The sequence below is a fragment of the Serpula lacrymans genome (assembly GCF_000218685.1).
Source record: "Serpula lacrymans var. lacrymans S7.9 unplaced genomic scaffold SERLAscaffold_2, whole genome shotgun sequence".
NCBI classification, from domain to species: Eukaryota; Fungi; Basidiomycota; class Agaricomycetes; order Boletales; family Serpulaceae; genus Serpula; species Serpula lacrymans.
This window is the reverse complement of record NW_006763291.1, coordinates 2,625,287-2,649,318: the sequence shown is the minus strand read 5'-3', so window position 1 is coordinate 2,649,318 and position 24,032 is coordinate 2,625,287. Positions and strand designations below refer to the sequence as shown.

The window sequence follows — 24,032 nt, the reverse complement described above, 5'->3', positions numbered from 1 at the left end:
GTATTGACCTCAGGTTATCCGCGTACATGGGTGTACATATTCTGGGTGCCCTAGGGTGAGGAACATTCCAAAAACATTCATCCGTTCCGGTTATCGTGAGCGAATCGTTGCATTGCAATGCGGGCCCCGAGAACACACTATCTATCTAGTTCATTGATGGCCGTTGTAAGTGCACATAGAACACTGGCTTGTCCGGAGATTGAATGAATAATGTTGAAGAAACGGGACTGAACCGATAGCCAGAACCAAAAGCCTCAAAAGGGTCTCAAAGGAACCACCTCGGTGAGGCTATTATGCAATAAAAGCTCTCATGACGAGCTCAATTAGCTGATGCAGTACCATTCACGGTATTCGGTATTGCTCCTTATGTGAAATGAAGGTGAGCTTGGACTGCACCCTGTTTACGAAACTGAATTGAACGTGCCTGTTGGGTCATATAGGTTCTATCCACTGATTTGTGCTTTTCGTCAAAGGGAGTTTCCACCACCACGATACTGTAGTTTTTTGGTCATCCGGAACTTCTTCTGAGGAGTAGGTGATGCCGGATCCATGACATGTATGATACAGTTGCCGTGGCATTCCGTTTTCTCATTACAGCAATTTCTTAATTAGGCCCGCCAACGGTAAAGTCGGGAATCGGAAAGATTCTAGTCACGTACAAGTTCGGCGTCCTTGGTTTGATAGAGCGTCGTATCGGAGCATCTATCCATTGGTCCATCAAAAAGCGCTAGCTAAGCCTTCCAGAAATATGCACCTTGTTGGCCCGAAACGCTTTATCGGGCTGGGCACTGTTCATGTCACACGATATCCCAATCCTGAAGCTATAGCAAGATAGACAAAACTTTAAGGAGACGCCGTGGTAAGCTACATCATCCCCAGCAACTGAAAATCATGACAGAAAGGTGAGGACAGTTTTTGTTGGCAAACACTTCTCACATCACCTGCTGAAGTACGCTCGTCCTGATACTGACTGTCTGACTCCTTTGGACATTGATGATGGTGTTGACACGGAGGCCAGGGAAAGCTCCTGGGGTGAGCGCATGTACATGTAATACCATATGATCTCAGACGTCATAAGATGGATCTTATGACTACATACCATAATATCATTCAACCCATTTCAGTTCAGAGTAAACCACCCATTTGAATTTATTAAGGCTGCATACGACAAGCCATACTCGTCAAGATCTCCAATATCGATTTGTTTAGTATACGTTAAAAAGGACGAACCTTCCAACTGGAACAAGTTCGGTTTAGCTATATTGGCAAGCAAACACTGAAATGATTTGGTTCCGGACCATCTTAGCTTATCATGTGTTACTTGTAATACAGGATACAGTAGGAGCTTCAAATGAGGTCCATGTGATACGTCCTCGAGTAGGGTGGTGGAGTTCGTGGTTGCAGCTCGTGGTTAGGATACCAGTCGGGCCCCAGAGGAGTATTGGTCAAACTTGGTAGTAAAAAAAATAAACAAGATCAATGATAGATGATTTTGTGACGAGACATTGACAGTGTAAACAACGTCTACGTGGCCTTGGTCACCGCGGCCGTAGCAGCTTGATAAAAGTAAGAAACAACGACACCAGATAGCTGAACAAAGTGGTTGAACGTTAAAGCACACATATAATCACTATAGTGAGTGACTCACTGAAACCAACAAGATAACCACACTTCTGTGAAAATGATTGCTGTCAATGCTAGAGATCTGCTGGAGGCTTTTCAAATTCTACTTCATGGTTGTTGCAAGAAAAAGCCTTGGGTGCCAGTGGCTGGTGGGGGCCGGGTATCACGTAATGCGCTTGCCGCTGGGTTTTAGGCCTACTAGCTATAGTCGGCAGTCGGTTTTTCGAATTCATTCTCTTTCCGTGTCAACGTTTTGAATCCAGTGCACATCCGTGTTAAGTCGTGGATAACTCAACACATACTATACGCATGAATCGGCACTTCTTCCTTATGTGATCATATCCACGGTTATTATTGTGATAACTTGGAGTCGGATTATCTAAGTTGAGGCGCGAGGACATTTGTGACCTAGGTATGCAATCATTAGGAATTTTGTGATATAACAAGTTCGTCTTACCTGCTCCACTAGAACTGGAGAAATTTATCGACCAAGAGCCACCGGTGAGCCCAGGTCGAACAGCCATCAACGTCAGCATTGTATGTGAAATTTTGTTATCCAGTGAAACTTCTTACGAGACTGATATCGTCACGCGTCATCCGTTCTACGGTACAGCAGAAGTTGACATCTACAGTTCATTGTAATGTGGTGGGGTACGATATTACGGGAGATTTTATTTACGTGCATCAATCTCCTTGGCAAGAACAGCGCACATCGATGTGTACGATCTGGACTGTGCGGGGACTAACGCTGCTCATCATCAAGGACCGCCAAAGTATTCGACAGGATAAATAATGATTCGATGAACCATGATATTCTTAGCACGTTGTCATTTCCGGTGATTACGGTACTTCAAAGACAGGTAAGGCTGCATATATTGGATACTATGACTGGATGTTGACAGATGTCCCAGTGAAGCTGTGTTGCTAATGTCATATGATACGCCTTGAACCACCCCCATAAAGTTTATGAGCCTTGTACAGAACGCGAACACAATCATCATATATCAATGTCTCCGCTGGGTAGTTTTCAGGGGGTGTCACGGAGGTTTGCGCTTAACCAGTCTTTGCGCCCATACTCTTCCTGTCTTTCGTAACAATTTCGCTGTCATCGGTATAAGCAAAGGATACCGATCACTTCCGTTGTCAGTTCTTGTGGACGCAGGTGACGAGTCGGTGTTTCCAGGGCATCGTGGTATTTATGTCAATTCAATGTGTTTGTGCTGTTGCTCCTAAATATTAACTGTATGTGCGTATGTTCTGTGACACTGTTGCGTCTCCCACTGCTAATTTTATGTCGGTGACATAATTCCTTCGTCCGTTTTGGTTTACAGTGATTTTCTTTATGGCGAATGTCCGAACGTTTCGCGCGAGAGTATGTATAATGATGGTTGAATTGGAATGCATGACCCCCTCTGTGCACAACATCTTCGCCGAGGCATTATACCGATAAATCAAGTTGGTCACACTGGTTTAGCGGTCGAGACTGTCGACCTTGATCTTGTCTGCTTGTCATCGAGAATGTTTACGCATTACAAGGCTACATTTGGAGATTAACAACAACAACTGAATGGTACAAATGCACAGTGCCTGCCAAGGTACGAAAGCGACGTTAAGGCTGGGTATGACATTCACTGATCTAGACTTGTCTCGTCAGGGAGAGATATAATGCGTTCACGCTAGGATTAGCTTTTATCCGAGTGCAAACTCCAAAACAATGGGGAATACAGGGTGCAGTGAGTTAACCCTCAGCACCACCCGTCAGCATGATCATGGAGTTGACTCCTCGCAGTTCGCGGCAGCAGTGTAAAAGGCACCTTCAGGGCGATGGACAATCTTAGGGAAGTAGGCTCATTCAGGTCTTTGGCCACAGGGGACAGTCGCAGCACAATGCCGATCACGAGTAGGTCGGATCCTGAGCCGGGAGATGTAGGATTACCCCGAGCGCCTTGTTCTACACAATATGCAACAATTAGACATGGGGCATTTTAGTTAGTGAGATCAGCCAGTGTTTATAATTACTCACCAGACGCGGGGCTTGCTTTTAGAATTCATACTTTATCGTCAACATGAGCAACTCACTCCCGAAAAATGCTAGTGACAATCCATGTGAGAGATCCGGTAAAGACGCATCTCGGCCTTCTTTCAATGTACGTAGTAAAGAGCGGAGGCCGAGTTTTCTGATAAGGGAAGAATCTAACACACGAGTTTCGAAAACATCCATCAAGCGTCAAGCACCGTCGGCGCTCGCAAAGTGTAACGGCGGAGAACTTGTGAGTAGAAAAGCCAGCAAATGTTGCAAGGAAGCAAAGTTGGAAATTGATCAAGAATACTCCATGTTCCCCCTGAATCCTCTTTGCGGGGATTTGGTGTATCACCTATTATCGCCGGGGGCGGCCATGGACTTCAAGCTTCTTGTCAAGCTTCATGCTTCAAGAGTTTTGACAAGCAGGTTCTTCCAGCACCTTCGAAGCACCGCACTAAAAGCCGACTTCCCAGCATACCAGTAGAGTTCTAAGAGAGTTACATTATAATTGGAGAAACCTAAATCTTAGATAAAGGCTCTGCTGTGTCGTAGTAGCATACGTGGCAGGCCGAAATCCAGAGTTATAGAGGAACGATCTGAATCGGAAACCGCGTCTGCTTGTATGATTCAGGACCACACACCTGATGTGCTTGCGATAACCAATGCTCAGGATATCCTATGTCATTTGATAGCAACTTGACATGCATGCTAGAATCGATATCACAAGTAGTACTATAGTACAGTCATTGGCGGCCGAGTCCAACGGTACAGCCATAGAACGCTGACATAATCGCTTGTCGCTGTAGTAAGGCAAGTGCTTTTCCCGAAACTTTTCCTTCGCCACTGCCCTTCGTGGCGTCAGCATCTGTCTTTTCCTCTAAAAAATCTTTGCTATTGGGTCTGGTGGATATCACAGTGGTACTCCTGCCTGTATTTCTTGTTGGCCTCTGCGGCCTTGAATGGCAACAAAAGAGGAACAAGAGACTCTACGTCTCCTCATCCAACATGTCTCTCGAGCTTTTTATGAACCCAAATTCACAATCATCATGGACCAACTTGCCCGGCATCCGGTGTAAGTATTTACAGTGCAAAAGGCATCTATGCAAGCGATTCAGGTCTACTTGCGAATGCTTTCATATGGCTTTGAATGAACTCTTCATACCATGTCATTCTGACCATCCATTTTAGTCTGAAGGATGATGACTTGGCTGGAAGGATGGGTTGGCAGGCTAAGGAGTTGAATAAGTTAATGGCCGTTCTGGCGAATGATCGTCTGGTTACCGTGTCAGTGAGAAACATTTTCTCGATATTGTGTTATTCGTTTATCTGGCTCCTTGCTACTCCACAGATATCGTCAAAACGAGCTGAAAGAAGGTGCCCAAAGATCCGTAGGAAGGCAGTACTATTACATCAATCACCAGGATTTCTGTAACGTGGTCAAATGGCGCATTGCAGAAATGCGGAGAATTATTGACTCTGGCCTGCGAAATGTCAGTTTTTTTTATTCATCTATTTCTCTTTGACTTGACCAATTAAAACCGTGAATATTTGCGCTGGCACTGAATAGGAGCTGGATAACAAGGGGTATATATGCCCTCAATGTACCAAATCGTACTCGCCGCTGGAGGCCGATAAACTTATCGATTTTGAACGAGGTGTCTTCTTGTGTGAAATCTGCCATGCCGAGCTTGTGGACAACGAGAATGCAGAGAGCGTAAAAGGTAGCCAGGACCGAATGCAACGCTTCAATAAGCAGATGCAGTTTATCAGAGAAGGTCTGAGAAAGACAGAGTCAATGGTGATACCCGCGTACGTTATCTGTCTTTTATCCAAATAATTGTAAGCTTATCTTCATTGAAGGTTCGACGTTGCATTATGGGTGAAGAACAACGTCAGCGAGTCTGATAAACAGAAATCCTCCCAATCATCAGGGCTTAAAGTTGCAGGATCTACGCCGGGAGATAGAAATCAAGATGATGGTGTTGGTATTGTCATGTCAATGGATAAAGACGAGGCAACGAGGCGGCAAGAACGAGATGCAGAGGCTGCCGCCAAGAGGCAGCAGAACGCTTTGCCGGCGTGGCATCTGAAGAGTACAATTTCGGGAGAGTTGACAGCACTTGGAGTGAAGGAAAGTGCCCGAGCAACGGTGTCTGGGGAAGGAGTTAGTTCCAACGACGATATTCTCAAAGGCCTGGGAACAGTAGGATCTTCGAGAACGCCACAGTTAATCACGATAACAGAAGACGTAAAACCAACGATAGACCATGAATCTGACTGTGAGCATTTTATCACGCCAACCCTCTTAATATTGAGTGAGAACTTCATTTGTTGTGCGGCGGTGCTGACGATTTATTCTTACTCAGACTACGATCAATATTACGCTTCTTTGGCAGCGTCAACCCAGGCAACTCCCTCTGGTCTGGTTAGCGATGATTTCGGTGATTTCGGGGAAGAGGAGGAGCAGAAGCCATCTGTTCAATATCTTGATTCTTTGAACGACTATAGAAAGCGATCTCGATCGCGAGAAGATGAAGGCGCGTCGACAAAGAAACTAGCTAAAACGGACTGGCCCGCAGTTGAGCCAGTACAAAACGGGATTATACATGACGAAGCTGAAGTAGACGACATCAACGTAGGAAACGGGCTTCAGGACGACCCCACGGTATACGGTGCGTCACCATCCATAACTTTATCGTCATCAATACTGATTCTATTTATATGGTTATGTGTGTAGTTAACGGGCAGCCTAAACCATTTTCACATGTTACGGAAGAAGATCAAGACCTAATGACTCCAGAGGAGTACACGGCGTACTTTGAGGTCTTCCAAACTAGATCCTGAACGAAGAGTAGAGCAAGTGGATTTTGACGTACGTGCGCGAAACTCGTTTATTTAGGTTACAATAGGCTTATGATTTCGTACTACATATAATACTTTTTTTGAGAGTCATTTCAATATGTTCTCAGTGTACTATCGTTGGATAATAGGTGCAATTGGCCTTGGGAGAAGTTGAATAACTCACGAGTCGTTGAACCAGAGGCCGTCGGAACTTGACCAGTAGATATACTTTTTAGTGTTTTAGCTGCCTGTGTAGAAAAATAAGCAAGGACTTGAAGCATTGGGGCAGTGGAACGAAACCACAAAGACACCACACGTTTTGGAATCTGCAATTTCTGGTCACACTGGTCACAACAGCACACATACAAGATGAAGGCCTGACACTGCTGGTATGTGTGGTACATAGGCTGGTCTGAGCCTTTTGGAACCCCGATTAGTGGCAATTGTTAACTACAGGGCCCAACCCAAAAAATATAAGGATGATATTTTAGACTGTGATATAAGGTTGTGCACTTCAAATTCTTGTGCGGAGCTGATTTGGTGGCATGTTCTGAGTCATTGTCATGCACCACCAAAGTTGATTGGTAGCATGGACAGGTGTTAATAACAAAGCAAATATTCAAAAGACTTGCCTTTGTGCCACACAGGCACAGTGCCACATGGAATAGTAATTAATATTGCCTTTTTCAAACTTGTGCACCTACCTCTATTAGGTAATCAAGTCGCACTCACCTTTATTTTCCATTTGGTACTTTTGGCATTTTGGCAATTTTTTGTGTCGCCACTGGCTACACATTGTGCCCTCGCTTTCGTCGTTTCCCTTACTCCCCTTCCATTACTTAGTCCCACCATGGGCCCTCTCCTCTCCTTTATCTTCTCACCAGACGGTCGTTTTTGGATCCCTATCTTATTCCACTCCCTTGTCACCTCCACCCTCCTCCTACTTGTCCTCCTTGCACCTCCACCACATCTGATGTCACCGCTCTCCATTCACTTCCATTGCTGATCCGTCAACCACCATGTGCCACTGCTAATTTCAGCAAAGCCCCAGCGGCCAGTCCAAATTGGGCAATTGGTCCATCTTCATGACATTGATCTTCCATCATATACTATCAAATCATTGGTCACTTGTCTTGCCTGGCTGGAATGCGGGTGGGTAGTTTTTGAGTTGGAAAAGGTCCATCCTCTTGCGTTGTCCGTGTACATTGCCGTCCCATTTGCTTGGGTACATTTATCCTTCATGCATCATCGTCTTCACTACAGCTACACTTATCACACACTGCCTGGGACACATCTGTTCCAGATTGGAACTACTCCTCTCCCTCCCTCATTTGACCAGGTGGTCCAATACAACTGTCATATCCATGCCAGAAGGCAGAACTCCGGAATTTCCAAAGAGGTCATTTCTCAAGTCCGAACCCCCCCAAATCTTTGGTACTCTTGGGATTACACTCCTTGTGTCCTGCCAATCAGCATAACCCTATACCCCACCTCCATAGTATTCCAGCCATCTGCTCCGATACTCCTGCGCCAGACTTCTAGTCCGCCATACATTTTCCTATGCACATTTTCATACTCCTCATGGACTCTGTAGTTTAGACCTTATGGTACACTCCTCCCACATATGATTTCCCTTCACTAGATAATTGTCTGCATGGAACTCTGTACCTACATTACTCCTTACTCCTTACAAGCTTCCCACTCCTCCAGCAGTATATAAGTTGTAGCTCCTGTACTCCGTTCCTGCAGTTCAAATATCAACTAGATTCCCTTACCTTACTCAAGTCCCTTTCTAAGTTTTCCGGTCCTTCTCCGAATGACCTTTACTCTACTCCATCTTTCATCCTCTATTCTCATCTGTTTTCACTCCAACGAGTTAGGGACCAAGGTCTGCGGAAGGGCCTAGCGCATGAGCTAAGTCAACTCCCAACCTTATGCTCTGTTCCACCCTTCACTCCACCTCTGCACTCCAAACTCTGTCCTTCCAAAAGATCACAGTTCTGACAACAACCAGACCATTGGTAACGCCATGGAACCATTGGATTTGGACTAGGTGGTGGACCAGTGGCTCCAGTTTCTTTTTTTTCAGCAGAACATTCATTTTCAGTGCAATTATTCTTGATTTTTGAATCATTTTTATGGACACATTTTTTTAGAATGCCTGACTGACAACAAAGGAACTGTGTTGATACTGATGATATTTTTGCTTTGTCTTTTTTTGCATGTTCCTATGACATCATGTGTTACGCTTGGAATGTGCATGCCTGGTAACACAGAGTTTCTGGATGTGCAAATGGTTTCTGATAAGCCCGTTTGTGAACAGGTTTGAGACATATTCTGATGGTGAGGTTTAGACTGATGAATACCAAGTTACACTGTTGAAGCGTACAATTGTGTTGGAGATAGTAACTACAATACAGGTGTATATATATAGTGCCTACTTTAGGGTAGGCGTTTGTGTTGAACAAACAATGACAGGTGGTACAGTAACAGGCAATAGCATGTGGGAAAGTGTTGGTAGGTAGCGGAGTGTAGCTACTTGAGAAAAGAAATAAAGTCCACGGGGAATACAGTTCATAACATTACCCCCTTTTTAGGTTCAGACTGCTCTGAAGTCACCTAGTTCTCCATCTACATTGTATCATGCATCTTTGTCAAGGTTGTGCTTGTCATCCAATCCCCAAGTATCTGCAACAAAGGGTAAGTTGCACTGCCAGTTGCATTCATTAGCTCAGTGTCCAGGCTCGTCTAAACCGCATATAGAGCAGGTATGGTATCGGCAATAAATGGCACAATGGCCATATTCTTGACAGGCATAGCAATGTCGAATGTGAGGGCGACATTGTTGTTCAGAAGAGGATTGTGAATGGGTCAAATTAGAGTAATCAGAAATGGGTGAGGGCCTTTTGCTCCCACGCTGAGAGGAAGGGGTAGCACCTTCATTGATCCTTGACGGCCTTCCAGCCTGGGACAAGTTGTTGCTCAATGTGGGTGTCAACCTCTTGTTTGACTCCAGAGGGCAATTCGTGCGAGCGGGTATGCGACCCGAAGGGATAAGGAGTACCGGCTCTGGGCGCTGACAGCGTAATTGGTGATTGTGATGAGGCGGAGGGAGTTGGAGGAGGGGTGTTGTGGGACATGTAGGGATCAATATGACTTGTGATTCTTCCACTGCATTGGCTGCGGGGACTATTGAGTCAGTTATGAAGGAACATGCTGGGGATGATGGAATGGGCATGGGTGGAACAAGATCTGGCGGAGATGGGGAAGATGCTGGTAGATGCGCCTGTGGCAAGACTGGGGGGTGACAACCTGGGAAGGGGTGCCCTGTTGTCGCGGAAAGGCTCAGCAAATCGGGGGGAGGGGAGGTGAGATATCCTTGTTGGGCGAGAATATTTCTCGCATTGGTGCATACGGTGTCGATGATGAGAACTATTGTTAGAAAAACCACACACAAAAACAAACTAACACACAATCCTCCCAGATTCCACGGAACTTGTTTATGGGCTTTGCCTTCTAGAACAGTGGAGTGGTCTGGTTGTTCGTGGGGTGGTACGTATAACAATCCTTCAAAGTAAAACCCAGAGATGTATGGGTGTGGGTTTTGAGGAGGAGGGATAGTTGGAATATAGAAAGATAGGGGCTTTGTGGCGAGTATAGATGAGCACTACCTTGCTAATAGTAGCACAAGGTAGGTTTGGGAATGCCAATATGATGAGGTGACAAAGTTCCCAGTGATAGCAGGCTCCTGACGCACAGACTGTAGTGCTCAGAAGGACTCTAATCAAAAGGGATGACAATCACTTTCAAAAGTGACGAGTAACGATGACAGCAGTTAACAGTGGTAGCAGTGGGAAGTGTTGTGACCACACTGGATCACAAGTAGTAGTGAGTAGTAAACTTGAGATTAGAGAAGAAGTCTGGATTTGAGTTCTTGTTTTTTTTTACAAGGTAAAATACAGGGGTTTATATAGTGAAAGAAAAGTAGGCTATGCACAGTATAGCTGTGCAAAAAGAATGAGAAAGAATATGAAGGAAGGAATGTACGCTGACAAATCCTGCGTAGGTAGTACAGGATAAGATTGTCAAAAAAAGGAAAAGAAAGGGATAGAACAATAAATGCTGTGAGTAATGTCACAGGTTTGTACAGCCATAAAGTAAAGTCCAATAGCAAAAAGAGAGCAGGAAAATTATGATGTCATGGGAAGATGCAGTAAAAAAAGGGCAAGGCAAAACACTATCAGTATCAACACAGTTCCTTTATTGTCAGTCAGACATTCTAAAAAAATATGTGTCCATAAAAATGATTCAAAAATCAAAAATAATTGCACTGTAAATGAATGTTCTGCTGAAGAAAAAGAAACTGGAGCCACCGGTCCACCACCTAGTCCAAATCCAACAGTTCCATGGCCTTACCAATGGACTGGTTGTGTTGGACCACCTGATCAAACGAGGGAGAGAGAGGAGTAGTTCCAATTTGGAACAAGTGAGTCCCAGGCAGCGTGTGGTAGGTGTAGCTGTAGCGAAGACGATGGACAAAAGATAAGTGTACCCAAGTGAATGGGACAGCAATGAACATGGGCGACGCAAGGGGATGAACCTTCTCCAGCTCAAAAAATACCCACCCACGCTCCAACCAGGCAAGACGAGCGACCAATGTTTTGATAGTATATGATGGTAGATCGACGTCATGAAGATGGACCTGTTGCCCTATTTGGACCGGCCGCCGGGCCTTTGCTGATATCAGCAGTGGCACATGGTAGTTGACGGATTGGTGACAGAAACGGATAGGAAGTGGTGACATCAGAAATGGTGGGGGTGCAAATAAGATGAGGAGGAGGAGGGTGGAGGTGACGAGGAGGTGAAATAAAATGGGGATCCAGGAAACGACCGTCGGGTGAGAATAAAAACAAGAGTAAGGGACCCATGGTGGGGCTAGGCAAGTGAAGGAAATGACAAAAGCAAGGGCGCAACGCAATGCAATGTGTAGCCAGTGGCAACACGAAAATTTGCCAAAATGCCAAAATGTGGAAAGTACCGAATGGAAAAGCAAAGGTGAGCGTGACTGAATTGCCTAATAGAGGTGGTGCTGATCAGCCACAAGTTCAAAAAAGGCAATATTAATTACTATTCCACGTGGCACTGTGCCTGTGTGGCGCAAAGGCGAGTTTTTTTGAATATTCGCTTTGTTATTGACACCTGTCCATGCTACCAATCAACTTTGGTGCATGACACCGGTTCGGACCAGTTGTAGTCACCCAGGAAGGTGAGGAAGAATTCGAAGTGGAACGGGTGGTAGATACACGCTTGAAGTGTGGAAAGTTAGAGTTCCTAGTCATATGGAAGGGCTATGGAGACGAGGACAAAATGTGGGAACCAGAAGTCCATCTGGACAATTCCTGCAACGCTGTTTGTGAATTTTATTCTAAGAATCCCTCGGCTCCTAGGAAGCTTAGAGGCATGGATTCAAAACTTTTTATTTCCCTTTTTCAACCTATGCCCGAAAATTTAACTACTACCTCTGGTACTTGGTCGAGCCTGGAAGTCAAGCCTTAGAGGGGGGGGTAGTGTTACAATACACAATTTTTGGACTTTCAAACTTCTTTCTCCGTTCTAACTTACCTTTCTCAAAGAGTTCTCACGCACTCGGGCCACGTGGCACTTCCCTTTGTTCAGACTTCCACTTTCTCGTGCCGTGCTGCCTTTCTTACTTTAGCTACAAAAGTCTCTCACGCAGTGGAGCTGGTCACACGGGCTGCGCCCTCTGACATCATCAGCCACTGCTTCCATCAACTGTATAGTACATAAGTACAAACACGCTGTATTAGCATATAAACCTCAATAGATCCAGGAGACTCCTCAGCGAGTCCTCCTGTTGTTTACCCACAACTAACTCGGTCCCATCTTAAGGGGTAACCACTCCCTCTCTTTACTCTTTTGCCTGTCTGAGTTGCACGCCAGAGTAACTAACTCTTGGTTGTTACAAGATAACATGTATGATTTTGCCGTGGGGCCATACATTGTGTGGGTGAACATGTTACTCTCTGTACAGGTCCAAACATTTGAAAGTCAAAAACAGACTGCCATCATTAAGCTGAAGTGGTTATGTATTTAACTGTCAGTAGAATAATTTCTCAGTACTGTAATAACAGACTGATATGGAATTTGGTACCTGTTAATAGAATAATTTTTACATAGGCTAGAGCAGAGGAGATTGTAATCCTATGTTAACTCACCTCAGTACTGTAATAACAGACTGAGGTGTCAAGTGTTCCGAAAACCAGGAAATAGACCTTGCGGGAAAGTCTGAAGATAGAAAGAGGAAAGAACTTCCCGCGGTTACAAAAGTTGTAAGTAAGGTAATTGTTTCTAAGCGGAGGCTCAACTTCTATGAGCGTTGTCTAATGCTCCAACACAAGCATATCAAAAGTTGGCAGACTGCTGATTGCCCATGGTGGGGAGGAAGAGCTTAGTGACAAATAAGAAGATGACCAAGATGAGATGAGTAATTTATAAAAGGTCCGCAAAAATCACGGCGTAATTGCGCAATGGAAACCTGGATCCTACGGGTCCAGGAATTACATGTTCTCTCTCCGTTCTGTATCTTAGAGAAAATAATCCTTCGCACAACAAAGTGAATCACATTATTTTCCTCTTTCCTCACCAGTGCGGCAAACAACAAAGCGTGTCTATCTGGCTTTTTTGAAGGTTCAAGCGGAGGATCTGGGCTTCTGAGATTAGGAGAGGTTTCAGGTGTCTCAGACCTGGGAGCTTCCGCGGCCCGCCGCACCCTTATTTTTCTTTTCTCCTACTTATCAGCAGCTCTCTGCCGAACGCACACGTCAACGTCTGGCCTGTCGGAGCGTGCTCAGTCATTCTGTTCTTTCTCCTGTTAGCAGTTGTCTGCCGAACGCGCACGTCAATGTCTGGCCTGTCGGAGAATTCTAAGCTTCGCTACCGCTGTGAAATTGTGTGAATGACTCGGTTTACAGTACATATGCTGACTTGATAAAGTGTTTGTATTTTAGTCAGATGAGTCCCTTAAAACCCTTCTAGATTCATCCAGAGATATTCAGTGTGAAGCTTTCAAAAGTGCATAGAATCATGGGTCTTTCTTCATATATCCCTTAACCTGGGCTCATTGCTTTGATTCATTACAGATAACCAAAAGGTCAATATGACGGACGCTGTTTTAAACCATCTGACTGCAAGCAATATCTTTGATCTTCGTGGCGTTGTCGCCGTTGTCACTGGTGGTGGTTCAGTATGTCACGGTTTTTCTTCATATGGATTTTACCTTACCTCACTATTTGCAGGGTATCGGGTTGATGATCAGCTCAACTCTTGTTGCCAACGGTGCAACTGTGTATATTGTGGGACCGAAACAGGCTGATTTGGACAGGTGACCTATTATCGCGTACATTGTGCCCACTAGTCTCTGATGAGTCCGGTGTTTATATTATAGATTTGCTCATACATATAACGAGGCTGCATCCCAAGACCCACGAAAAGGACGTATGCATGGTATCGAGGGAGATATCAGGCTAAAGGTCAGATGGCTCGTGCTTTTCACCAGTTTTGATATTTAGTTCATGTTTCAGTCGGAAGCAACCCGCTTAGCTGAAGAGATTGGAAAACGCGAAAAATATCTCACTGTCTTGTTCAATAACGCGGGAGTTCTTCAGGGATCATATGAACCTCCTACTGAAGCCACTGCTGCCTCCTATGTCGCAAGTCACTTTGATCGCGTCACTCAGGAAAACTTCAACAATGTTATCAACACAAATTCTATTGGACCGTATTGGCTTTCTTTTGCATTTCTGCCTCTTCTCGAGAAGTGGAAAAAGTCGGAAGATCCAGCCACCAAAAAATTCTTACCACAAATCATCATGACAAGCAGTATGAATGGGTGGACCAAGGTATTTGACGGGTATTACTATTTTTTCAACATCGTCTCATTGTGATTCCTCCCCTCTAGGATTCTAACACAGCTGGCCGTTCATACCCCTATATGTTTTCCAAAAGTGCAATAGGGCATTTCACGTCCTCTTTGGCTCACGAACTTCTTCCACTCGGTATCAGAGTCAATGGAATTGCTCCTGGTGAAAATCAAATTGTATACCTATAGTTTTCTCTATATTCTGCTAATATAATCCGTGATAGGACTGTTCGTCTCCCAGGTATACTTTATTTACTTCTTATACATCAAATCCTGTTCATGATTATGCACTAGATGAGTGCCCCGGGGATGGTTGACCCCGTTACTGGGGCTTCGCACCTACCTCAAGGGGCAACCTTTCCTCTTGAGGTTCCCGCTGTGCTCGGTTCTAATCGCGACATGGGCTCCCTCGCTCTATTCTTGGTTGCTAACTGGTTTGTCAACGGAGAGACTGTCCTCATTGATGGTGGGGTACGTGCATGTCTCGCTGCATCCGAAGAATTTTTTCCCCCAGTGACTAAAGAAAATCGTGAATACAGACCTTACTCAAGCATCCGTCATCATATTAGTATGCGGACTGCTCTATATTATGCGCGAACTTCGAACTTGTATGGTTTTACTTTCCTTCATATGACATATACTTGGGCCGTCTTGGCACATGTTACTGAATCCCTGTCATATCTCACTCCTTTCTTGCGCTAGGTCATGTCCAACTGTACTTATCCCAATATATTTCATACTCGAGAGCCCCATGTTCATTGAACGAGATCAGAATATTGAGTTTTGGTCAAGTACTGTCCCCCAACTCTGCCAAATACCGTTCTCCTTGCTTATCTGTCAGTCAGCACATAACATTTTGGTGGACGTGTGACCATGTGATGATCTGCACCTGGATCCATGGCCCGAGTACTACGCTATTAGCCGAAGAGCAACATTTCGTTCCTTGCCAGATAACTTGGTTTGTCAAAATCATTCCAAGGCTCGATCGTATCACTCTACATGGGTGTATTAAATCTGCTTTCCAGGGACGCCAACCAAATCAGGCATGTGCCAGATTCGGGCCACACTGATGGCTTGAGATGAGTTCTGACGCCAATGGTGGCAGTGTTAGTGGTATTTTGAATGGTGGCAGTGATCGTATCTGATGACCTGCGCAGGACTGAAAATGGTGATATATATGTCAGTAAGCCACCATGGTCGGGAATCAACAGTGGGAAAGATTCTGAATCACTGGCATATCACTTTAGGCCTGAGTAATCTATAGCATCTACTTTTTTGATGGCGGCGTCAACAATATTTACGAGAATGATTCTAGCGTTTTCGAATACACGGTTCTATTACTCTCCGCGAACATCATGACTTATAAAAGGACGCAGATGAAGATGGGTTTCGATTCCTCCCCCAACCCGACATATCACTTCTCAAATTAACATGGCAGATACTGTCCTCAATAATCTGTCTGCCAGTACCATTTTCGATCTCCGAGGTATTGTCGCGGTAATTACTGGTGGTGGATCTGTGAGTAACTTGTCGTTGCATTGTATGATTTCTGAGCCCTCACTTTAAGGGAATCGGTCTTATGATCGGTTCTACCTTGGTTGCTAACGGTGCTACAGTATATATCATAGGTCTTGAGCAAGATAAGTTAGATAAGTGAGTCGTGAATATGGTTTTTTTAGAGCACCTAACATTATGGCTTCAACAGTATCGCAGAAACCTATAATGCAGCTGCGGCAAAGGACCCTAGGAAGGGACGAATGTTTGGTATTAAAGGCGATGTCAGACTAAAGGTGCATACTATATCAATCACTGTATCGCAGTCAGGCCCAAGCTAAACGAAGATATGATTCAGTCCGAGGCAGCCCGCTTAGCAGAAGAAATTGGAAGACGTGAGAAATATGTCACTGTCCTATTCAACAACGCTGGCACAAGTTCGAATTCCGCCTTTTCAGCTCCAGCTCCTACTGCCGAGGCCTACAGGTCCCAATACTTTGATTCTATTCAACAGGAGGATTTTCATAATGTTTTCGATACCAATACTGTGGGCCCATATTGGCTTACCTTCGCGTTCCTGTCTCTACTAGAACGTTGGAAAACTTCTGCCCCAGAAAATGCTGTAGCGCAGAGGTTCGTTCCACAAATCATTATGACCTCTAGTATGAATGCCTGGACGAAAGTAAGGCAACGATGCATCTACTCTGCTTTATCATTCGATAGTTTTCTCAATTACGATTGACATCAGGACTCAAGGACAGCAGGGCGCTCTTACCCTTACTTGTTTTCGAAGAGTGCTTTAGGTCAAGCTACATCTAGTCTGGCGCACGAACTTTTACCCCTTGGAATAAGGGTGAACGGGATTGCTCCAGGTAAGCTCATCGGATGATTCTTGGTTCTTGTCATCATGCATCATTCTAGGTTTTTTTCAAACTGAAGTGAGCTGCATCAAATAGTATCGAGACTATATTGGCTTTCAGACTCACGCACTCACCGCTTCCGTTCAGTTATCGGCTCCTGGTACAGCAGATGAAGCAGGTCTGTCCCATGTGCCGGATGGTATGGAAGATCAAGTCGAGTTCCAGGTGCCTGCTGGCTTTAAGACTGGCAGTAACCGGGACATTGGTTCATTAGCTCTATTCTTGGTGGCCAACTGGTTTGTGAATGGGGAAACAGTATTAATTGATGGTGGCGTAAGTAAACATTTTCAGTCTTTCACCTTTCATCTCTGCTGAGGATGTTACATAGACTCTATTGCAGCACGCTAGTTCGTACTAATACCATTATGGTATAAAATCTTTGTTTTGGCGCAAGCACCGACGTTATCATGGTATCTGCGCCTAACCGTATAGCTGTTAACGTGAGTAGTGTACGTGCTAGCATTATTTTGTAGAGTATTATACAACGTACAATGTTATGAATTTTGGAATTATAGCCAAGAGCATAATTGAATTGGTCATGAAGCCTTCGTGCATGGGCGCTTATTTTGTTGAACATGTCATGTCTCCAAAATCCGACTCTCGAGTCCGCCTTGTCTCTTATGTCTGCCTCTTGCCCGGCTATCAGTGGGACATCAATTGCTAAGGAATCTGCTGATATATTTTCTCGTATTTCACTCCCATGCGGTCGTAGTGTTCGGAATAGGCTCGTAAAGGTTCTTTGCTATGCTTTTGAATAAGCACAACGTGGTACTAATTGGGTGGTTTCTGGTCTGGGTTAGGTTGCTACATACGAGCATCTTGGAAATACTCCTAACCCATATCACTTCGCTCTTTATTCTGAATGGGCTCAGAATGACTGGGGAATGATTATCACGGGAAATGTGCAAGTTTCACCAACCCATCTCTCACTGGGATATGACATGATTGTGCCGCGAACAATTACGCAGGAGACATTGAAGGCTTTCAAAAGATTGTCAGGTGTAATTCACAATTTCAGCGCGGCGCGACATACATCCCCGGTTTATGGCGATTCTGTGTTGTCTCCACCTCCTTCACAATCTGCACATGAGCATCCAACCTTGGCTATCATGCAACTATCTCATGCAGGACGCCAGTCACCCAATATGCTCGGGGGTCGCTTTCCCTTTGTCCCACCACTCTCTGCTAGTGCTATCCGACTGGGTTCTAGCTTGCACGCCATTGGTGGTTCTTCGGAGACCAGTAAGGTCAAGCGGAGTGTAATATCAAATATTTTTTATCGCCTTTTGTTTCAAAGACCTCGAGAGATGACCCCTCTTGACATCGAAGCAACAATCCAGGAATTCGTTCATGGAGCACACTTTGCTGTAAAGTCCGGATTCGATGGTATTCAGCTACATGCTGCACATGGGTGTGAGTAATGGCTTTGTCCACCGCCCTTTTGTGCTCTCGTGGGCTGCGGGTGTACTGATTAGAACCTAGGACTGTTTTCAGACCTGCTTGCACAGTTTCTATCTCCTGAGGTATTTCTGTTTTTTCCGGGTGCAGGCTGCGTAGATATATAACGCAAACCTATTCTTTCTAGAGTAACTTGCGCCAAGATGAATTCTCCTGCGCTCCAGAACATGCACTTCATCTCCTTCGTCGCATTGTATTTTCAATTCGTGAAGCGGTTCCCCCAAATTTTATCGTTGGGCTCAAGATCAATGCTGCCGATTATGCTCAGTCAAAGATCGGGCGGTCAAGTACTTCTGATCACGGGATAGATGAAGAACGGCGTATCCTGGATCACGTCATGACTATCGCCCGCTGGGGACTCGTTGATTTTATTGAGATCAGTGGAGGTGATTATGAGAATCCAGGTGCATATACTCTTCTGCGGTATATATTCACGTTACTCACGGCGACCCCTGGTATGAAGACTTCATGTCTGTCAGACCCTTTCCTGAATCGAGGCGTCAAGCCTTGTTTGCGCGATTTTCTTATCAGGCACTGAAAGCAATCCAGTCTTTGCCTCTTCCTCCTGGGTCTCATCCTTTGGTACTTCTTACAGGTGGATTACGTACACCATCTCATCTACGTAATGCACTTGCATATAGACATGCACAACTACTAGGCATTGCAAGAGGATCGATATTATGTCCTCATCTGCCACAGCTGTTGCAACAAAGTCAAGAAAACGCCTTTCATAAGTCGGACGATGATTTTGAACATCAATCCTTCGCACCAGAACCTCGAATACAGTCTGGACGATCAATATTCAAACGCTGCATTTACTCTTGGACCTCAAACATTAGACTTGTTGGTGCAGGAATGGGTATGGCCTGGTATATCGTAGCGATGAGGAGGCTGGCGATCGCTCGCATACAGAAATATGGAAACGTTGCTGAAGTCAGCGTGAAGCAATCCCACCATGAGACGACAGCAGTGGACTGCAGCATGGATATGGACGGAGTAGATGCTGTGATCAGGATGTGGGTGTGGATAGGCGTGGACCATCGCGTATGGGCACACTTTGGCATACTATTACTTGCTCTTTTTGTGGCATATTATTTGAGCTGACGTCGACGATGTTATCGAACTATAGTATCTAAAATCCTGCGCAGCTCCTGGATGAACGAATGATGAAACTAGCACGTAGACGCACCCTATCTATTCAGAACGATCAAGCAATGGATCATATTATACTTATCCAAGCACCTGAGTGTGTTAGTGCTACGCATTGGACCTGATTTCGAAGAGGTCGGCTTGCATATCGGTATTTAGGCCCGAACAAGGGTGTCAAAATAAATTGTGCACCACTTGGAGTCGGATTCTGTCGGCCCGAAGCATTCCTGCACATGGATCCCTTGATGGATCCTACTACAGTCCCCACTTGGTCCCACTGTCAAGTTCACGTGAGCCCATCGTACATGACGAGTGTCACAACGAAAGATAAATGTTTCCCACCTTTTTACAAGGATATCTGGGAACGGACAGTCAAGCAATGTCAGGTCATTCTCGCTGCTGTGATGACTCTGTGGCAGGAATCTTATCGAGCTGGGGGTTACCTTCGATTATTGCCAATCGCCTTATTAGATCGGGAAACTACTATTACTTTTCTCCGATGACGTTTTCACTAGTTATCCGAACTTTTCCCGGCGCACAGGATCGAGAGAAAACGTCTATCAACTAAACCACTCACGTTCTTGGTGCGGTGCGGTGTTCCGTTGATAGTTCGTTAATACTTTCATGCGCTCACCGATTCATTGGCTAATAATTTTACAATGAAAGGTAGGTAATTGCTATAAAGTCTGAAAATCACGAGGATTGTTTTACCCCAATCTCAAAGGATTCGGTTTTTCCCTAGTCTTTTGCTCTTTCGTCCATCGCTATGCCTGCTACAACGTCGGTCAAGCTTAACACCGGTGCTATTATGCCCACAGTCGGTCTAGGTGTGTGATACACAGACTCGGGGCCCCTTATCTTATCATACACTGATATTTTTGCCCTGGTTTAAGGGACCTGGAAGTCTAAACCCGGAGAAGTAGAGATTGCAGTCGAGTTTGCCTTGAAGAATGGCTATAGACACATCGATACCGCAGCTGGCTATCAAAACGAGAAAGAAGTTGGTCAGGGCTTGAAAGCATCCGGTGTACCAAGAGAAGAGATTTTTGTCACAACGAAGCTCGACAACCCCGATCATAGGAACGTTGCACAGGCTCTTGAAACATCTCTTTCTAAACTGGATACGCCATACATTGATCTCTGTAAGTGCTTACGTGTGGCAGGTAGACTCTGGCATTCTCATGTATGTATGATATCCAGGGCTCATGCATTGGCCTGCTCCTATGACCCGAGATGGTAAAGCTGACAAGGCGTACGATTGGCTTGATACCTGGAAGGATATGGAAGACATCCATCTTGCTCACCCGCAGAAGCTGAGGGCTATTGGTAAGATTAATTTCGTCGCGGTTTCACCTGGGTTGCGCATTCTCATATTATATCAGGTGTATCCAATTTCTCAGTGGAGTATCTCGAAAGGCTCACTAAGTCTGCTCGGGTCACACCTGCTGTTAATCAAATCGAGCTTCACCCGTATGTATGTCGTCGCTGGAATGGCAGGTTTGCTCAATCATTAATATAGATCCTGTCCTCAAGATGATGTGGTCGAGTACTGTCAATCAAAAGGGATAACCTTGACTGCGTACTCGCCATTAGGCTCTGACAATTCACCTTTACTCAAGAACACTGTCGTCAATTCTATTGCGCAAAAGTACAAAGTACAGCCCGCCAATATCTTGATTTCGCTACAGGCGAACAAGCCAGGACATACAGGTATGGCACTTCGTGCTAGATCATAACATGTATATATATTAAGTTTTGTCCTTGTCCAGTTTTGCCCAAATCTGTGACCAACCATCGTATCCTGAGTGAGTCTTCGTCAAGAATGCGTTGAACTTCTCGGCTGCTGACAATCTTGTGAAAAATCACAGACAACTTCACGATCGTAGACCTTACTGATGAAGAAATTAGCGACCTACACAAAATCGATGAAACACATCACTTCCGCGCCTGTCATCCCGCCTGGACTGGTTGGGGTAGCATCGGCTTCCCTGATTGTAAGTAATGCTCTAGCAGAATGGGTTAGAAAGAAGTGGCCCTACGTTAATTGCTCTACTGCGTCTGGAAATGCCATGGTAGTCAACTGACGTAGTATGCTACCTGTTCGTTGTCTTGTATGGTGTCCACATTTCTACGATGTAATGGTCATACAATAGCCTGACAATAACGCAAATTTAAACTTCTCGTTAGTGTGTTAGTGTGTGGCCTGTAGCGTAGTTTTCGATATACGAAGCCAGAGCGGGTAACATCAATTCGTGTATTCATGCAGAAACGGACGTGCCAGCTCGGTCGGCAATTTCCATGATTTCGAAATCGGATGTTTGCGTTTACACCGTGACATCCATTCAATGATCATGAACTCCGTTTGTAACAGCAAATCTTTCTACTTTGGCAGGACTTGAGATCTGGGACCCGACAGATATGTCTGACAGTTATACATTTTTAGATCAGTAGAGTAAAGTCTCCCAAGATCACAAACAATATTGGTGGTTCGTGAACTCGCCTGGTCATGATTGTTGTGTACAACTAACGTTCGAGTAAAGCTAAAAGCAACTTGCCGGATGACGCAACCTGTCCTTTCGGCGCGGCTGTAGATGGAACATGATTCCACGATAGCAGTATCACCAATCACGATGGCACACTCTTATTCAGCAGCAATTCAAGAAGTCCCTCTCGTTCTGATCGGGAAGCAATGGGTTCCACACAATATATATAAAGACAGCAGACCGGTGAGTGACTATCCATTCATTGTTTTTTCCTCCGCCTTCAACACCTCCCCCACAGTAGTAATAATGTCTTATCCCACACGTAAAATTGGCAATAGCGATGTTTCAGCCATAGGCTTTGGTGCCATGGGTATCTCTGCTTTTTATGGCGCCGTCGAATCTGATGAAGAGCGCTTCAAAGTATGTCAACAGTTTGTCATTCTCACATTCTCTGATGGCGTGAATAGGTCCTGGATGCAGCTTATGCGAAAGGTTGCACCTTCTGGGACTCTGCAAATATATATGGAGATAGCGAAGTGCTCCTTGGAAAATGGTCTGTCGATTAATGACAGTCAGGATCCTTTACCCCTGTTCTCACCTATCGCTTTCAGGTTCAAGCGGACGGGAAAACGGAACGAAATCTTCCTGGCCACTAAGTTTGGTGTTGATCGTAATTCAGGAAGACCTGCTGGTGTCAATGGAGAGCCTGAACAGGCAAAAATCCAGTTTGAAAAGTCTATTTCGCGGCTGGGTGTGGACTTTGTAGAACTGTACTACCTCCATAGGTACCTTTCATGTCAAATCCACCTCGTTATATGTCATTGATGACCTCTTTTGATAGACCTGACCCTGACGTTCCCATCGAGGTAATTCCATGACTTTCTTAGCTTATGATATATCTTAAGAAGCTACGTAGCTAACTGTCGGCGCTATGGCTGAACTGGTAAAGTGAGAAAATAACCCTTTTTGTTTGATCCATAATTATCTGATGTTTTGTGATTTCCAGAGCTGGCCAGGTAAAGTACCTTGGTCTCTCTGAATGCTCGTCTGCCACTCTTCGTCGTGCCCATGCGGTGCATCCAATTGCTGCGGTGCAACTCGAGTATTCGCCTTTCACGCTTGATATTGAAGACGAAAAACTTGCTGTGCTCAAGACCGCTCGCGAACTTGGCATCAAGATCATAGCATATTCACCTTTGGGCCGTGGTTTGATCACCGGTCAATATGTGAGTGATATTTCCCAATTTGATATCACGAGAAAAAGTCTGACGTTATCTATGTTTCAATAGAGGTCTCCAGATGACTTTGAGAAAGATGACTTCCGAAGACTTGTTCCACGGTATGCGTATTACTCGTTTCCAGGCATGTCGACCGCTGACTTGTGATCGGGTATCTCAAATTCACAGTTATTCGAAGGAGAACTTCCCCAATATTCTCAAACTCGCCGACAGTCTGAAGGAAGTCGGTGCTGCTTATAATGCTACTGCCGGTCAAGTTGCCCTTGCCTGGCTTCTTGCTCAAGGCGACGATGTTATTCCCATTCCAGGTACCAAGAAAATCAAGGTAAAGTACATTCTTATATTATACTTATGTTGCGTCAACTTTGACGCAATGATATATGCAGTATTTGGAAGAAAACCTCAGTGCTGCCTATGTTAAGCTTAGTCCTGAAGATATCCAGAAAGTACGTGCTATTGCGGAGAAAGCAGATTGGGCCCAGGGAGATCGCTATCCTCCTGCCTCTGTGAAGACTCTGTTCGGGGACACTCCTGAGTTGAAGTAGGTACAATTTTTGTGGAAGAGGCAATGCAATAGAAGTCTTGCCCTTGGGTGGTCAAAAGGAGTTTGTTTTTCGTTTTTGATGTAATGTTAGCGATTATTAGGCCCTTTCAGAGTACACTGTCAGTAAGGCCATATACTTATACTCTCCCTTACTGGCGTTCCTGTTGGGATTCGAGAATGTATGAATTTGGTTATGACTAGGGCATGATGGGAACAACTAAGTAAATACAGGTTTTGTAGTTGTACTTATATACTATCTATAGTATTCCTATGAGTATTCCTATGTAGGTAATGATGTCACAGTCAATGTATGATGACAA

At 44.9% G+C, this 24,032-nt stretch overlaps 7 protein-coding genes across 7 annotated transcripts; all 7 read left to right on the top strand.

Moving 5' to 3' along the window:
* Positions 1 to 1,252: 1,252 nt before the first annotated feature.
* Positions 1,253 to 1,744, top strand: SERLADRAFT_379171 (uncharacterized protein; the record flags this gene model as incomplete). Its single annotated transcript, XM_007313944.1, has 2 exons — positions 1,253 to 1,590; positions 1,649 to 1,744. One exon carries the CDS (start codon positions 1,282 to 1,284, stop codon positions 1,456 to 1,458), a length of 177 nt encoding a protein of 58 aa, XP_007314006.1.
* Positions 1,745 to 2,805: 1,061 nt separating this feature from the next.
* Positions 2,806 to 3,767, top strand: SERLADRAFT_458005 (uncharacterized protein; the record flags this gene model as incomplete). Its single annotated transcript, XM_007313943.1, has 4 exons — positions 2,806 to 2,872; positions 2,956 to 3,218; positions 3,278 to 3,574; positions 3,647 to 3,767. The coding sequence occupies 2 exons, from the start codon at positions 3,448 to 3,450 to the stop codon at positions 3,691 to 3,693; spliced, it is 174 nt and encodes a 57-aa protein (XP_007314005.1).
* Positions 3,768 to 4,545: 778 nt separating this feature from the next.
* Positions 4,546 to 6,807, top strand: SERLADRAFT_458004 (uncharacterized protein; the record flags this gene model as incomplete). The annotated part of the gene is made up of 7 exons (XM_007313942.1): positions 4,546 to 4,718; positions 4,835 to 4,930; positions 4,995 to 5,136; positions 5,214 to 5,455; positions 5,507 to 5,925; positions 6,013 to 6,318; positions 6,384 to 6,807. The coding sequence occupies 7 exons, from the start codon at positions 4,606 to 4,608 to the stop codon at positions 6,488 to 6,490; spliced, it is 1,425 nt and encodes a 474-aa protein (XP_007314004.1).
* Positions 6,808 to 13,393: 6,586 nt separating this feature from the next.
* On the top strand, positions 13,394 to 17,353 carry SERLADRAFT_457987 (uncharacterized protein; the record flags this gene model as incomplete). The annotated part of the gene is made up of 20 exons (XM_007313941.1): positions 13,394 to 13,457; positions 13,516 to 13,579; positions 13,648 to 13,750; positions 13,803 to 13,889; positions 13,953 to 14,037; positions 14,089 to 14,406; positions 14,466 to 14,589; positions 14,651 to 14,667; positions 14,721 to 14,896; positions 14,966 to 15,217; positions 15,272 to 15,384; positions 15,452 to 15,532; positions 15,584 to 15,679; positions 15,742 to 15,944; positions 15,994 to 16,079; positions 16,132 to 16,216; positions 16,279 to 16,602; positions 16,669 to 16,858; positions 16,928 to 17,113; positions 17,169 to 17,353. The coding sequence occupies 10 exons, from the start codon at positions 13,410 to 13,412 to the stop codon at positions 15,126 to 15,128; spliced, it is 1,185 nt and encodes a 394-aa protein (XP_007314003.1).
* Positions 17,248 to 19,402, top strand: SERLADRAFT_365771 (uncharacterized protein; the record flags this gene model as incomplete). The annotated part of the gene is made up of 7 exons (XM_007313940.1): positions 17,248 to 17,280; positions 17,506 to 17,574; positions 17,641 to 17,859; positions 17,932 to 18,253; positions 18,335 to 18,363; positions 18,426 to 18,702; positions 18,762 to 19,402. 7 exons carry the CDS (start codon positions 17,248 to 17,250, stop codon positions 19,400 to 19,402), a joined length of 1,590 nt encoding a protein of 529 aa, XP_007314002.1.
* A 345-nt stretch (positions 19,403 to 19,747) lies between these two features.
* On the top strand, positions 19,748 to 21,630 carry SERLADRAFT_457977 (uncharacterized protein; the record flags this gene model as incomplete). The annotated part of the gene is made up of 8 exons (XM_007313939.1): positions 19,748 to 20,113; positions 20,172 to 20,274; positions 20,341 to 20,589; positions 20,648 to 20,773; positions 20,830 to 20,917; positions 20,967 to 21,157; positions 21,217 to 21,252; positions 21,316 to 21,630. 7 exons carry the CDS (start codon positions 20,214 to 20,216, stop codon positions 21,447 to 21,449), a joined length of 885 nt encoding a protein of 294 aa, XP_007314001.1.
* Positions 21,631 to 22,055: 425 nt separating this feature from the next.
* SERLADRAFT_457968 (uncharacterized protein) lies at positions 22,056 to 24,032 on the top strand (the record flags this gene model as incomplete). Its single annotated transcript, XM_007313938.1, has 10 exons — positions 22,056 to 22,173; positions 22,229 to 22,350; positions 22,398 to 22,483; positions 22,542 to 22,715; positions 22,772 to 22,796; positions 22,847 to 22,878; positions 22,937 to 23,156; positions 23,220 to 23,269; positions 23,337 to 23,493; positions 23,555 to 24,032. 9 exons carry the CDS (start codon positions 22,237 to 22,239, stop codon positions 23,711 to 23,713), a joined length of 1,017 nt encoding a protein of 338 aa, XP_007314000.1.